At 43.8% G+C, this 16095-nt stretch overlaps 1 protein-coding gene across 1 annotated transcript; it reads left to right on the top strand.

The window, feature by feature from the left end:
- The first annotated feature begins 7554 nt into the window (after nucleotides 1-7554).
- On the top strand, nucleotides 7555-15650 carry RNF114 (ring finger protein 114). Its single transcript, XM_050918153.1, has 6 exons — nucleotides 7555-7724; nucleotides 9429-9579; nucleotides 12620-12726; nucleotides 13477-13591; nucleotides 14943-15050; nucleotides 15455-15650. The coding sequence occupies exons 1-6, from the start codon at nucleotides 7597-7599 to the stop codon at nucleotides 15518-15520; spliced, it is 675 nt and encodes a 224-aa protein (XP_050774110.1). The 5' UTR covers nucleotides 7555-7596; the 3' UTR covers nucleotides 15521-15650.
- Nucleotides 15651-16095: the final 445 nt, after the last annotated feature.

Here is a 16095-nt window from a genome sequence, read left to right on the forward strand (position 1 = left end):
AGCAGTGCTGCCACTGACTGAAGTGAGGCATTGTGGGGCACCGACTGCTTGAGCACTCCTCTCACTCTGCCACAGGCTGACAGCCCGAGCTGCTGGCCTGGTGCAGGGCTCACAGGTGGAGTATGAGGCTCGCAGGTTCCCTTCAACACAGCAGTCAGCCTGCGAGTGCCCAGCTGGAGACAGGATTCTGGGTACTGACAGGCTCTTAATACCACAGCAGCAGCCCTGGGAGCCTCATCTGCAGGCAGGATTCTTGGTGCTGCTAGGGTCCCAGCTCCAGAGCAGGGAGGGAGCCTACCAGCAGTGAAATTGAATGGGACTGACAGCCTTGCATGGGACTGACAGCCAACAGGCTATGTAAACAATGCAGTGTCTACAAGGACATTGTATTGCCCTAACTACATGGACCTAACCGGAGCCTCTCACGGCGGTGGAGTTATTAAATTGGTGTAGCGGGAAATTTACATCAGTGGGAGCAACATTGCAGTGTAGAAACTTACAGAGTTAGGTCAATGTAAGCTGCCTTACACTGACCTAACTCTGTAGTGTAGCCCAGGCCTCAATGACTGAGAAGCTCCTCACAGGCTTTGCAACCAATGCCTCATAATAGGACAAAGTTGCCACCTCACAGACTCCACCTTGAAAAGAAAATGCTGTCTCCGAGCTTGGGCCTGGCCACCTGTGGATGATTTAACTGTCAGAAAATGGTATGGAGTGAAAAAAATACTGTGAATACTTTTAAAGTTTTGACCTGGTTTAGTGGTTGCTGCATGACCTATGCTGCACAGAGATCCAGAGAGGAGGATGAGCTTTGGTCAGTCTACTGCTATAGGTTCCAAAATTGCCAATGCTATGTATTCAAAGAGCATGGTTCAGGACCCCAAACCATGAGACTTGAAAATAAGTGTGTGTGGGAGGGGGGGGGGGATTAGTTTGCTTTTGGGTTTTGAGCTTTTAAGGTTCACATTCTCCACCTTTTTCTAAAACCATGAACTAGAAACATACTTTAAAATGAAAATTGAGATTTTCATGTAATTACAAGAATCCAGCAGCTGAGGCTTTAGGAAAAAAACATTAAATATTGTAAGACTTGTGATAAAACAGCAAAAATTGGCAACATAGCATGGCATATTTCTTGGGACACCCATAGTACTCCAGAAGAACTGCTAAAAAACAACCACTTGTGTAGGGTGGCAACAGCATGCTGCACTACAGTGGAAGGAAGAAAAGTTTAGACAGGGTCACTGAGTTACTAGTCCTGCTTATACTCAGGATGGGATGGGATTTTGAATGATCCCAAAGACTCAGACCCTTGGTCTTACATCTCTTCCGAAAGATATTAAGGCCACTTCCAGCAACATAATTTCCTCTCTATCTAGGGAAGGAGAAATTAGTTCCATCATAATCACAGTAAAAAATTAATTTTCCTTTTAAATAATGTGGCTATTCAGTCACAACAATGAAATCAATTGATAAATCATGATACAATTATTCTACAAATTTCTCTAATATCTGGTTGGTTTGAAAGCCACAAAAAAAACAGCATTATCCTTTTCTAAAAAGGTCAATATTTCTTCCGTAGCCAGAGCAGCCTTGAAGGTAAATGAAGGGGAAAATAGCATTACATTTTGTTACTACAAGACACCCAAAACCATATGCAAGTAATAACATAATGAATAAAATGTGGACAACCTACAGCCTTGAGGCTAATGTCAAAAACCAGGCAGATTCTGCCTGCTGACTACAATTACTTACACTCTGTTGCTTTAGCTATTTTTAAAAGTATTTGTTTTAGTACAGGAACATTTACCTCTTGTTTCACTTAAGATCAGTCTGAAACTGACAAACTCCATTTCCTGTATATTCTGCTTGAAGGGAGCTAATTTTTGATGTCCAAGCCTGTTCACTTTTTCTGCTATGGTGACTGGTTTCAGAGTGGCAGCTGTGTTAGTCTGTATCAGCAAAAAGAACGAGAAGTACTGATCACATCAGCCACACCATCAGAGGCTCGTTCATCTGCACATCCACCAATGTGATATATGCCATCATGTGCCAGCAATGCCCCTCTGCCACATACCTTGGCCAAACCTGACAGTCTCTATGCAAAAGAATAAAGGACGCAAATCAGATGTCAAGAATTATAACATTCAAAAACCAGTCGGCAAACACTTCAACCTCCCTGGTCACTCAATTATAGACCTAAAAGTCGCAATTCTTCAACGAAAAAAATTCAAAAACATACTCCAATGAGAAACTGCAGAACTGGAATTAATTTTCAAACTGGACACCATTAAATTAAGCTTGAATAAAGACTGGGAGTGGATGAGTTATTATACAAAGTAAAAACTATTTCCCCATGCTAATTTTTCCCCTACTGTTACTCACATCTTCTTGTCAACTGTTGGAAATGGGCCATCCTGATATCACTACAAAAGTTTTTTTCTCCTGGTGATAATAGCCCACCTTAATTGATTAGTCTCGTTAGAGCTGGTATGGCAACACCCATTTTTTCATGTTCTCTGTGTATATATATCTTCCTACTGTATTTTCCACTGCATGCATCCGATGAAGTGGGTTTTAGCCCGTGAAAGCTTATGCCCAAGTACATTTGTTAGTCTCTAAGGTGCCACAAGTAGTCCTCCTCCTTTTTTTATGCTATGTGAACCATAATAGGCTTGTTGTTCTACTAACAATGTTTAGATTCTAAGACTGCTGCTGGTGAGTGCCAATGTGTGTGTTTTACAGCTGAACAGAAGCTGAGTGTTTTGCAAGACCAACTCTGAATGTTTCTCAGGGTATGGCTACACTATCGTTGTTCTTTCTCTGCATCTTCAGTGCCTTGTATTCCACATATGGCAGGAGACTCCATCTGATAGAGCACTCAGTGAATTCAATTTTCAGGAGGCCTATAGCACTTTCAGCAGCAGCAAGGTGTTAGCAAAGTCTAAACTATAAGACAGAGTCAGGCACCATAAGATAAGGGCTTGAATCTGACACATTAACATTTTGCAGCTGGTTCAGAAATTGAAACTCAGGATGAAATCTACCCGTGGATATGCATGTGCTGTTAATATGGGTGTTGTGAACACAGTTCTGAGAAAAGAACAGAGACCTTCTGTCATTGGCAATGTATCCCTGGCTTTGATTTTCTAATTCTGCTAGTTAAGTGACAAGTATCTTTTGGCACATGAATGGAAACATTTGGCATCATCTATACAGTATGTTTTCCTCCTGTATTTTTCTTTCTGTCTTCCTGATTTGCATTTCACACCACTCCTCTCTCTGTAACTTCCTCCCAACCAAATGTTAATTCTGAAATATTCAAAGTTTTACTTAAATCTTGCATAGTGGGACAGTGTGTTAGGACAATATCTGCATAAATTGCTACCACTTTGGTTAAGAAAAGATGCTTTTTTTTTATAAAAAAGATTTATCATTATTCTGTTCAGTCACTCATAGCCTTTAAGGTGAGAAGGGACCATAATGATCATCTAGTCTGACCTCCTGCACATTGCAGGCCACAGAACCTCGCCCATCCACTCCTGTAATAGACCTCTAATCTCTGACTGAGTTACTAAAGTCCTCAAATCATGATTTAACGCAGTGGTCTCCAACCTTTTTACGCACAAAATCACTTTTTGAATTTAAGATCAACCCAGGATCTACCCTGCCCCTTTTCAGAGGCTCTGCCCGGTTCACTCCATTCCTCCCTCCCTCCGTCACTCACTCTCCCCCACCCTCACTCACTTTCACTTTCAGGCTGGGGTGGGGGTAGAGGGGCGGGGGAGTGGGTGCATGCTCTGGGCTGAGGCCGAGGGGTTTGGAGTGTGGGAGAGGGCTCCGGGCTGAGCCTGGGGCAGGCGGTTGGGGTGCAGGAGTGAGGGGTGCGGGCTCTGGGAGGAAGTTTGGTGCAGGCACTCTGGGCTGGCACTCTGGGCTGGAGCAGAGTGTTGGGGTGCAGGAGGAGGTGAAGGCTCTGGGAGGAAGTCTGGTGCAGGAGGGAGCTCTGGGCTGGAGCAGAGTGTTGGGGTGTGGCATGAGGTATGAGGTGCAGGCTCCGGCCAGGAGGCGTTTGCCACAGGCGGCTCCCGGTCAGTGGTGCAGTGGAGCTCAGGCAGGCTGCCTGCCTGCCCAGGCCCCATGCTGCTCCTGGAAGCAGCTAGCTGCTGGCATGTCTCTGCAGCCCTGGGGCAGGGAGGCGGCTCCATGTGCTGCCCCTTCCCCCAGCACCGTCCTTCAGCTCCCAGCCAATTGGAGCTGTGGGAGCAGTGCTTGCAGCCAGCTGCTTCCAGGAGCAGCATGGGGCCTGGGCAGGCAGGCTGCCTGCGTGAGCCCCGATGCACCGGATCAAGATCGGCTCCTCAAGTGATTCACCTGGAGTGGCACTTGGGCGAGCTCGGATGGGCTCAAGGCCATTCAGTCAGGAGTGGAGGCAACTTTTAATAGCCTGGCAATTGCGATCGACTGGCAGAGGCTCTAGGATCGACCAGTCGATCACGATCGATGTGTTGGTGACCACTGATTTAAAGGCTTCCAGTTACAGAAAATCCACCATTTACATTAGTTTAAACTGGCAAGTGACCTGTGCACTGTACTGCAGAGGAAGACAAAAATACCCCAGGGTCTTTGCCAATTTGATGTGTGGGAAAATTCCTTCCTGACCCCAGATATGGTGATCAGTTAGACCTTTCGCCTGTGGGCAAGACGCACCAGCCAAAAACCTGGGAAAGAATGATCTGTAGTAACTCAGAAGCCTCCCCCATCTAGTGTCCCATTGCTGGCTGATGGAGATATATGCTGCAGATCAGTTGTAAGCAGTCTCATCATACCATTCTCTTCTTAAATTTATCAAGCTCAGTCTCGAAGCCAGTTAGGTTTTTTGCCCCCACTGCTCCCCTTAAGTGCAATCTTAAGCACGAAAGATTCACTGTACTGTATCAGATCATCAGTCTGTTAAAGTCTTGATCCTATATCTCACAGCTGCCGTGTTGCATATGTAAGTATGATGAGCAGGAGCATAGGGGAACCCAGTTCTGCAATAATGGTGTAAACACATCCCTCAGCCCGTGCTGCTTCCTGTAGCCCCCATTGGCCAGGAGCGGCAAACCACGGCGAACCATGGCCAGTGGGAGCCGCCATCAGCCAAACCTGTGGATGCGGCAGCTAAAGAAACCAGCCCGGCCCGCCAGGGGCTTTTCTTGAACCACTGGTATAAACCATTCTTGTCCTGGGTATGGTGTTCTGTCTCATCTAGTGGCACCAAGACCACTTAGAAACACAGAGAGAGAGAGAGAGATTAATGAGTTTGCTCTACAGCCTTAGCTAACAGCCAGTAGGCTTTTAGCTCATGTGATAGAGGCTCATGTACTGAAGTCCAGTTTGCTCCTGCCTGCCACTGAGGGTGTTACAATGGCAGTGCTTCTGCATCACTGACAAGTAACTCCCGACTAATAGCAAAATTAAGGCTCAATGATCATATAACTAAATATTTAATTGGAGTGATAAAGACACTATTTAAGACCACCTTTCTTCAGACATAGCCATTCTTCCCTTGGCATTGCTTTTTTTTAACCCTGCGCTGTTGCAGTGGAGTAGACACACAAGGGGCTTTAGCTTATTATTTGCTCATTCCACAGGGCTACACTTTGGGCCTGATCCAAAGCCCATTCAAGTCAATAGGAATCCTTTCACTGACTTCACCGGGCTTTCAATGGCCCCCAGTGCTTAGTACTTGCACCCACACATAGCTTCTGCTCACACTTAACTGCAGTGCAGCAGCCTTATGTTCCCTGTTGCACAGTGAACAAGGATTTACAAGATCAAATCGTAAACCATAAGGTGATCTGCCACCAAATAGTGGCCAATACCTGCCATTTCAGGGGAAGATGAAACCTGCCAATAACTCACTTAGTTGTTCAATATTGTGTATGGCATGACAGAGTGTGCCCTGTGGTAAAGTATTTAAGACATGAGACATGAGATTTGACATTCCTATTTGAGCATTACTATGAATGTTTCTGGCCATATTTTCCAGCCTGTTTTAAAGTTAAGATTTGGTTTCAGCCTTTGATCTCCGGATGCAGTGGATTCTCCAGGCTAACAAGTCAATATGGGGGAGGAAGTATAGTTTTAAATTTACACACACCCCCAGTATATTGTCACCTGTTGACCTCCCCATATTATGGGATGGCGTGAAGAGATAGAGCTGAGCTCCTTTCACTTAACCAGTCTTAATGTGAAGTATCTCAACCAAAGCTCCTTATTCTTCAGCACTATTTCCTCCCACTCTCTCCTTAGATATGTGCAACCCCAGTCTCTAACCATCTTCAGGCTCCATCTCCTATGTATCACTTACACATTTCTAGTCCAGGCTGTTTCAGTAGAAGTGAAAGATGTGTTCTCATGCTAATTATAATAATCTTACATCTATATAGTACCTGAATCCTACTTATTAATTAGTATTATTACTCATGTTTATTACAATAGTATTTAAAGGTCAACCAAGAATGGGGCCCCATTGTAAAAGGCACTGTACAAACAGAGTAATGGATGGTCCCTGCCTGAGGAGTTTACAATTCAAATAGACCAGACAGATGCAGGGCGGGGGAAGGGGTACCCCACACATGCTGAGTGAACAATGTGAGGGCAACAAACATGTTAGTGCCACTTTTGGGGGACAGTGGAGCTACTTAGGAAAGGGAAGAGCAGGAGGACCAGGCAGGGGAGAAGGCAGTAAGAAGGGCAAGTGTGGAGTAAAGCAGAGGTGAAAGGACTGTGAAGGGGAGGGTTAGGGCAAAGAGCCAATCTGCACAGGGCAGAGAACGTCCTCTAAAAATGAGGACACTCTCTGGCTGTCTAGAGGTCTCTGCTTTGGCTGCCAGCTGGAGTCTACAGCTCTGTCCTCTCTGGGGTTACCTTTCCCACAAAGGCCACATGGGAGGAGGTGTGAGAGAAAAGGCATCACTTGGGTCCTAGTGCCTCCACAGTAAGTACTGCATGAGCTGTACACACAGAGAATCAGTGAAATGCAGCCACATCTGTGGTGGAAGGTGGCAGGCAAAGGCCCATGTCACGCCACATACCCATAGAGTGAAGGAGAGAGGAAATTTTAGCTAATCTACCAATGGCTGGTTGCATCCCTTTTCTCCATTGCCTGGCTGTGCTCCGCTACCGCAAGGAACGCCCTTGTGTGCCTGTGCCCTTCCCTGTCCACAACCACATGTTCCTTTACTGGAATCACCTCCTGCCCAGCTGTGACCCCTGGCCACTCCCCTTGCCCGCACCGCCCTCGCTGGCTGCCGCCGGCCCTGCCAGGCCTTCTCCAGGCTACCCACGCCCTTCCCCAGTCTGGCCACGCCCAGCTCAGCCCTGGGCAGAAAGGCCCGTGGCGGGGGAGGGGTGGAGTTGAAGAAACTGGGCCCGCCCAGGGGCGTGGCCTCGCGGCGACGGGGCGTGGCTCGAAAGAGCTGCTGTGTTGCGCGTGCGGGTTAGGCCGCCGCCCGTTGCCTACTCGGGTGGGCGTGGCGGAGCGCCGGCCCCTTTGGGCCGCCGTCTCTGCTTTGCGGAAGTGTACTGGGGGCGGCCGGCTCGTGGAAGATGGCGGGAGTGGAGAGCAGCTCCCGGTACCCGGAGGGATCGGCGCTTCAGGACCCGCTGTCCCGCTTCACCTGCCCCGTCTGCTTGGAGGTGTTTGAGAGCCCCGTGCGGGCCCCCTGCGGCCATGTGTGAGCAGACCCCCGGGGATGGCCTGGCGCGGGGCCGGGGAGGATCTGGCAGCCAGCGGGGGGCTCCGTGATGGCAGGGGTTGGGCAGTGGCGGGGAGATCCACGGGGGCGCAGAGTAAACGGTGCCTAGGCGCGGGCACGTAGCGGCTTCTGGAGGGGGTTAGGAGGGAGCTGCCCGAGTGCAGGGCCGCCTGTGCCCCCTACGCTCCGCAGCCCTGGGGAGGGGGTCTGAACCCTGCCGGAGAAATGGGCCTGTTAGTGCTGTAAGATCCCCGCGAAAAGCTTTCCTTGGGCTTTAACACCCCCCCCCCCGGAGCCTGTTAACATCTGCGGGCCAGCGGGGCCCAAAGCCACCGGTCATGTAGTTGAGGGGGAGCTTTGCCTGAGTAAGGATTGAGCGATTGGGCCCTTATTGGGATCGCTTTTGAGCAGCTAGCAGAAAATCCAAAGGGCCAAATGGGCAGCAGCGAGCGCGGGGAGTTCCGAAGGCTGGGAAAGGGTGGCGAACCAGCGGGCAGATTCTTGGAAACGATACCTGGGAGGGAATAGAAACCGAAGCACTTGGTTGTAGGCAGTGTGCGCTGGCGAAGGGGAAGTGTTGAATGGAATAAAGGAGTTCGGCCTTTTTCTTTTCGGGTATGTGGACTAATCTGCTGTGAAGTGGTGTTAAGTCTTTTATGGAAAGTGACGTGAGGTTTTTTACCCACGAACGCTTATGCCCAAATAAATCCGTTAGTCTTTAAGGTGCCACCGGACTCTTGTTGTTTTTGTGGATACAGACTAACATGGCTACCCCCCATATTAAATAAAATGTGGGTGATATGAGCTAAGGATAGAAGGAGTATGGTGGGATACTGACAGGATGGGTAGGGTAGGCAGCAACAAGATCTCTGATTGGCTGTGACTAAAATGAAACTTAATTACAGTTCTGTCTGTGCTGGGACAAGATGCCCTCCCTTCCAGTAAAATTCACAGGAGACAGCCTCTGAGAGGAAAAATGCCCTCAAGTTAAACCAGCCTAAGATTAACCACAATCTTCTTACATACCTTTTTAAACACAGTTTTCCTTTTCTGCACTAAGGGCAAAGTTGTGGTCACAATTATCAGTTAAAATGTTCTAGTTAATGTTTTCTAACTTGAAATTTTCTTAGCTGAAACGTACTGTAAGTTTTATGGGGAAGGAACAATGTACATCCCTTTGGAGTTTTGGGGTCTGAAGAAAAGGGCTTTGCAGAGGTATCTGAGACCCCTTCTTTCTCTGCATGCAACTAAGGGGAATAGTTGGGCCAGTTGCGTTTCATATTACTATAACTGAAAGATCAAAAGAATGTTTTTTCAATTTGTTTACTTTGTGTTTTGATAGCACTTTGTTTAGTCAGCTTCACTATATGTAATCATTGGTTTGTTTGGGTTTTTGTGTTTGAAACAGTGAAGGGAAACTTTGAAAAGAGGAAAATATGGCATAAACCACAAATTGGCAAGAGCATTAAGGGACAGGGATGTGACTTGAAACTGCTTTTAAACTGACTAGATTTACAATGACTTGACTATTCCTTAGCATATCAACAGATTGCTATTTGTCAGTGGATGTTGTTACTTGTGATTTCTATTTTCTGCAGGGTAGGTCTGTGAGTATTTTAATTAGAACAGTGCAAACTTGTTCTATAACATGCATTTTTACAAATCGTATTTCTCCCATATTAGCTTTTGCACTCCATGCCTGCAGGAATGTCTGAAGCCTATTGAACCAGTTTGTGGAGTCTGCCGCAGTACCCTGTCTCCTGGCAGTAGAGCTGTGGACCTGGAACAGCAAATTGAAATGACAGAAACCACTTGTGATGGCTGCAATAAAAAAGTATGAAAGCACAAAAAAAGGAAGTACATACATGGCTGAACTAGGCAAACAGCTAACATGGAAATACAATATTTGCACATCCGCTTTCTAAGGAATAAACAATCAGAACTTTAATTGCAGCAAAGAATCCTGTGGCACCTTATAGACTAACAGACGTTTTGGAGCACGAGCTTTCGTGGGTGAATACCGACTTCCTCAGATGCATGTAGTGGAAATTTCCAGGGGCAGGTATAAAAGGATAAATGGACACAAATCAGACATTAGGAATGGCAATATACAAAAACCTGTAGGAGAGCACTTCAACCTTCCTGGCCACACTATAGCAGACCATAAGGTGGCCATCCTGCAGCAAAAAAACTTCAGGACCAGACTTCAAAGAGAAACTGCTGAGCTTCAGTTCATCTGCAAATTTGACACCATCAGCTCAGGATTGAACAAAGACTGTGAATGGCTTGCCAACTACAGAACCAGTTTCTCCTCTCTTGGTTTTCACACCTCAACTGCTAGAACAGGGCCTCATCCTCCCTGATTGAACTGACCTCGTTATCTCTAGCTTGCTTGCTAGCATACATATACCTGCCCCTGGAAATTTCTGAGGAAGTGGGTATTCACCCACGAAAGCTCATGCTCCAAAACGTCTGTTAGTCTATAAGGTGCCACGGGATTCTTTGCTGCTTTTACAGATCCAGACTAACACGGCTACCCCTCTGATACAGAACTTTAATTGTGATAAATAATCCACGTGGACTGCGTGTAGGGCAACATTAAGAGGTTTTCCCTTTCCCCTGCCTGTTGTTTTTTCCGTTAGGAGGTGGGTTTCAAGTAGAAATATACAGTTAACATGAAGCAGAAGATGCAATAGGCTACTGAGCTACATGCACTTCAGCAGGGGTAAATTCTGTTCTGTAAATACAGTACAACGTGAAAAATGTCTTATGGGATGGACAGACTGGTTTCTTAATGAAAACTTTCTACTAAAGAAAGGTATAGCAGAATTTTATTCACTATGTTTGGGGTAGTTATTTAAGACAAAACTGTCTACGGGAAATCTTTTCTATAGATGTGAAATTCACAAGAAGATTCTGTGTATGGAAAAATACTTTAATACGTTTTATTTCTAATGGTAGGGAAGTAGTATTTCTTTCTCAGTGGAGTTACTAGTACTTCATGTCAACAATGCGGTTTAGGAATTATTGGACACCAGGTAGGGTTGCCAGTTTTGTTTGGACATATGCCTGGAAGTTTCATCACATGACATAGCCTTTATTAAAGATTAATCTTTAATTCCTGGAGACTCTAGGACAATCCTGCAGGATTGGCAACCCTAACACCAGGTGATAGATGCTATAAATAATAAGAAACACTAATGAACTTTTGTTAGTTTGTTATATGCACAAAGACTGAAATGTCTCCTGTGAATATAGTCCTACATCTAAAGATTAAGTTAATTTCCTCAAGATGAATCAGATTAAGCATTAAAAGCTCTTTAAGGGACATTGTCATGTTAAATATACTTTTTCTATCTATGGCTACTAAAAGTCCCTTCCCGATTAAATAAAATGTTGTTGTTTTTTTGTTTTTTTAGTTTCTCATTTTTATACTGTTTGCTTTTTGTATTTAATGTAGCTTAAGAAAGTGTAACAGCCCAGTGAGTTTCACTTTTGTTTCTGATTGGTTTCATTTTTGTGCCATGATGTTAGATTAGCATCCTACGGAACTGCAGTCATTCCCATTCTCTCTCTGGCCCAGTGATTCTTCTGCTATCTATAAATATTTAAGCAATTGTTGGACATAAAGAGAGAATGGGAACTACTCTCTAGTCTGTTGGTGAAGGCATCCGGCTGTGAGCTGGGAGATCCTAGGTCCAGTCCCCCTGCTCCAATCACTCATTATTTATCAATAGCAGAGCACCTTTCTCAGGAGAGATTGAGGGAGCCCTACATCAGAATACCACGTAACTCAGTGGTTAGAGTGTCCTCCTAAGAGGTGTGGGGACCACTGTTCAATCCTTTCTTCTTCTCTGGCAGAGATGGGGGATTAAATCTGGGTTTCCCACATGCCAGGCAAATGCTTTAGCCACTAGGCTAAAAGCTATCAGGCAGGTGGGCAGCTGCATTACTACTGCCGAATGCCTGTCTTCCCCTCATTTGTGGGCCCCTCTGGGGCTTTGGTGGGAGATGGGTGACCAGACACCCAGAGAGAGGCAGCAGTGTGCATGCGCACAAGCAGAAACATAGGTGCTGAGGGAACTTCCATTCTGAAAAATGTAGGTGCTTACAGAGATTTGTAGTTTTATGTATTGCAGTAGAACCAAAAGTAGGACTTTGGTGCCTAAACACCTTTGTGGATCCCACCCTTCATAACTAATCTTTAAATATCTTTGATCTTCACTTGATGATGCAGCTCTTGAGCAAGACCACACTTAAAACCATTTTCTTTTTAGAATTAATAAAGATGCTAGTGGTTTAACTTGGGTAAATATGTTAACCAGAACAACATAGCTAGCTGGACTTTGATTACTAAAGTTCTGTTTAGGAAAGAACCTTTGTCCTGCATTTCTTTGGCACTCTTAATGTGTCCCTGGCATAATACTCAATGGGGTAGATTTTAGAGTATGTCATCTGACAGTAGCCTACTGCCACTTGATCCTGTTGTTGCAGGGAATAGTGAAGGGAAGATCTAGAAAACTGACTCAGTACAAAACGGATATAGTAGTTTTCTGCATCTAAAGGGAATATAAAATAAGAATTACGATGGTCAAGTAAACAAGGAGTCAGTTGTCCTGCACAATATAATGCATTGTGTCATTCATAGAAGAGTGTTATAGCTTCACTAACCTAGCTTCTATTTTATAGCTGTCTATTCTATTCTGTCCCATGTGCCAAAACTTTTAGCTTTCGCTACTTCAGTCTGATCTGAGCATGAAGCTTCTTTCTATAGCAGATTGTTTCTAGATTCCACTGTTTATTTGCAATCCTTTTTTGAATTTTTAATTGAAAATAACCTTGCCTGTTAACTGTGTGTCTCTCTGCTTACCTAGATGTACCTCTCAAAGATGCGTAGTCATGCAGCTTCTTGTTCAAAATACCAGAATTATATAATGGAAGGCGTTAAAGCTGTAACTAAAGAACCACCTCGTAACACCAGGTGACTATGCCTCTTGAAACATTCCTTTTTCAGATTGGTTAGAGGGATGCTGCTGGGTAACTGCTGTCCAAAACTAAGGTTTTGGACAGTACTGGTTTTAATTAACTTGGAAAAGTTTTCGTTTCTTTTTTTGTTTGGTTTTAAACATTCTAGTGCATTGCACCTCTGTGCCAGGAAGTGAGACTGAAAAGCAAAACAGTAGTAGCTCTTCACTTATTTTGCACAATATTTACATTAATCCTCTGATACTGATGTTAATGAGGTCTTAATCCTGCAGTTGAGTGCACAGGCATGCTGCTCCATTGACTTAAATTGCCCAAGCAGACTATTGTGGGGTCAGGTCCTAGGTAAAGGAGGTAAGGAAATGACTGTGTTGCTCTATGAATCTGCACTGTAGCATATCTAGCACTTAATTGTGTGCTTTATTAAAGTGCTGCAAAATTATAATGAAAGCAACTTGAAGAATAGTGTGTGTGTATATACTTAGATCTAATTTTTGTAAATGCTGAAGAATAAGCGCTGTATAAATGTTAATTGTATTAAGAATTGCGCTGTTTTAAGATGTCATCTGGTAACTAATAAAGAAAGCAGGTTCTTAAATTCAGTTTTCTTGTATACTGTACACTAAGAGTTTAACTTCCGAGTAGTTTGTATTTGAAATATCCTCTGTCAAGTGACGATGACTAGCCAGAGACTCTCTGGATTTTAATTCATCTTTCTATGATGTAATTTTTTTATTTTTTTTAACAGGAATGTTCCAAATCGTTTTACCTTTCCTTGTCCTTACTGCAGTGAGAAAAACTTTGATCAGGAAGGACTAGTTGAACATTGCAAAAAATACCACAGCATGGATGCAAAACAAGTGGTAATATTTACAGTATCAAACTCAGTACAACAGTTTTTTGATAAGGAAATCTGGGAAACTATGGAATCGGGGCCCTCACACACACAAGCACATGCTTAACTTTAAGCATTTGAGTACTTCTGTTGACTCCAATGGGACTACTCATGCAAATAAAATTAAGTACGTGCATATTTGTTTGCAGGATTGGGGCCTAACTGTTAAAAATCTGAACTTGGGTCTGACATGGTCACTGGTGCACCCATTTTAAGCCATTCTTTCATATTTTATTTTTTTCTAAGTATTGCAGCCTCAAAATTAAAATAACATGTAGTAGTAATTTAATAAAACGAACATCTGGAATAAAATACCAATTTAGATAATGTCAAAAAAACACTTTTTTGGGGGGGCGGGTTGGGGGAAGGAAGCCCCGGGACAGACAAACTTTCATGAAGACATTAAGGTGTCTTAGAATTAACAAGTATTAACACATGCCAGTACTGCAGCTTGTAAAAACTCAGTTTAAAGAAAAAAAGTAATCTTAAACTGCCTGCATTTGCAGGTTATTCAGAATGGCTCATGTAGAATGAAGTTTTAGTATTAGATCCTCTCTAAACCATTCCCTACATCCTCAGTAAAAGAGTAGATCACTAATCTGTGATGATAAAAATGTCTTGTAATTGATGAAAACTCTATCTGCAGGTGTGGCAGGAAGTAGAACAGAAGCTGCAAAACTTACAGAAATTCAGCTCTAAGAATTAATAGCTCTTTCCTTTGTCCCAAGGGTGGCTCTGGTATCTTCAGGAATTGCCTCAAGTGTCTTGGTTTAGAAAGGAATATTCTCTTTTTCTATGCAGACATGTATCTTCTGCAAGAGCATGATAGGGGAGGAAATATTTTTTTTATTCTTGAAAGACAGGGAGAATGAAATACTCAAGGAACTTTATTCAATATTCTAACTGTCAGTACACAGAGGTAGCTCAAAATTATCAGTTAAATTCAGAAACCTGAAATCTGAATCAAAAGAATTCAGTGAGGAACCAAATATTCTAGTGTTAAATGATTTGGCAAAATGTTCTAAATTTGTTTCCTGTGACATGAGTGTCTTATGAGGAGGTCATGGTTGTGGTTGTCATCGCCATAAGCCTATAAAATCTTTTTTTTCCTTTCATTTCTTATACAGTTCTGTTTTTTAAATCAGATATTTTGCCAGGGAGGGAACTGGATTTCAAGAGGGAAACCTAGATTCCAAGGACTGTTGTAATAAGAATGGTCTCCAAAGAAGTCTTTGGTTCTGAGGCCATTCCCCATGAACTCAAATATAAATATAATTCAGTATTTGGGTAAAATTTGTTTTCATGGCTTTTTCTCTAAGGTTTGCCCAATTTGTGCCTCGATGCCATGGGGAGATCCAAATTACAGGAGTGCTAACTTCATGGAACATCTTCAACGGCGACATCAGTTTTCCTATGATACTTTTGTGGTATGTAATGAGTGCATACTGTTAAAATCTATTGCCCCTGTAATATCTGTTGTGGCTTGGATTAGGTTTTTGAAGATAGCAATGCCACTAAGAGCTGTTTTAGGATATTTCTTAATCTTGGGCTATAGCAAAATGGCAACTGTTACAATATTTTTTTTTAATTGTATTAAAACTTAGTTTTTTCAACTGTTTCTGTGAAATCTGTTCCATCTTGATGCAATCCTGACAGAGGCAACTCACCTTATTGTTTTATGAGGTAGACAAATTGTGTTAGATAGCTTGTGTGTGGGCATTTATGGATTTTTTAAGTACCTTCACTTTGTGAATGTTTTGTTCTCATTAGTATCCTTATTCAATTATTATGAAGTCAAGTTTCTAATGCACACTGCCTCTTTTGTCTTTAGGATTATGATGCTGATGAAGATGACATGATGGCACAGGTTTTACTACGTTCCTTGAGGGATCAGTGAACTAAGTGGGAGATAAACTGTATGATACCAGCCTTCCATTAGATGAAAATACACAGCATCCCTGACACCTGTCCCTTCTCATCCCAAGATGATCCCACACATCTGAAAATAAATATAGAAGATTTTTGAAGACTTGCAGTTTCTTGGCTCCAGTATCTGATCTCTCCATATGTTACTATGGGTCTTGTCTATGTTAGTGGTCTCTTTGCTGCTACTCATCCACTTCAGGGTAGTTCTCTTGCTTTCTTCACTCCAAAGGCTTGACTACACTTGAAACACTACAGCGGCATAGTTGCGCTGCTGTAGCTCTTCAGTGAAGATGCTGCCAATGCCAACAGGAGGGGTTCTCCTGTCCGTGTAGGTAATCCACCTCTCGGAGAGGTAGTTGCTAGGTCAACAGAAGAGTTCTTCCATCAGCCTAGCCTTGTCTATGCTGAGGGTTAGGTCAGCTTAACTAAATCACTCGGAGGTGTGGATTTTTTCACATCCCTGAGCGACGTAGCTGGATTGACCTAACTTTTTAATGTAGACCAGGCCTTAGACCTGGTCTGTGCCTAAAACTTGTACTAGTGTAG

The sequence above is a fragment of the Gopherus flavomarginatus genome, chromosome 11 (genome assembly GCF_025201925.1).
Source record: "Gopherus flavomarginatus isolate rGopFla2 chromosome 11, rGopFla2.mat.asm, whole genome shotgun sequence".
Classification (NCBI taxonomy): Eukaryota; Metazoa; Chordata; order Testudines; family Testudinidae; genus Gopherus; species Gopherus flavomarginatus.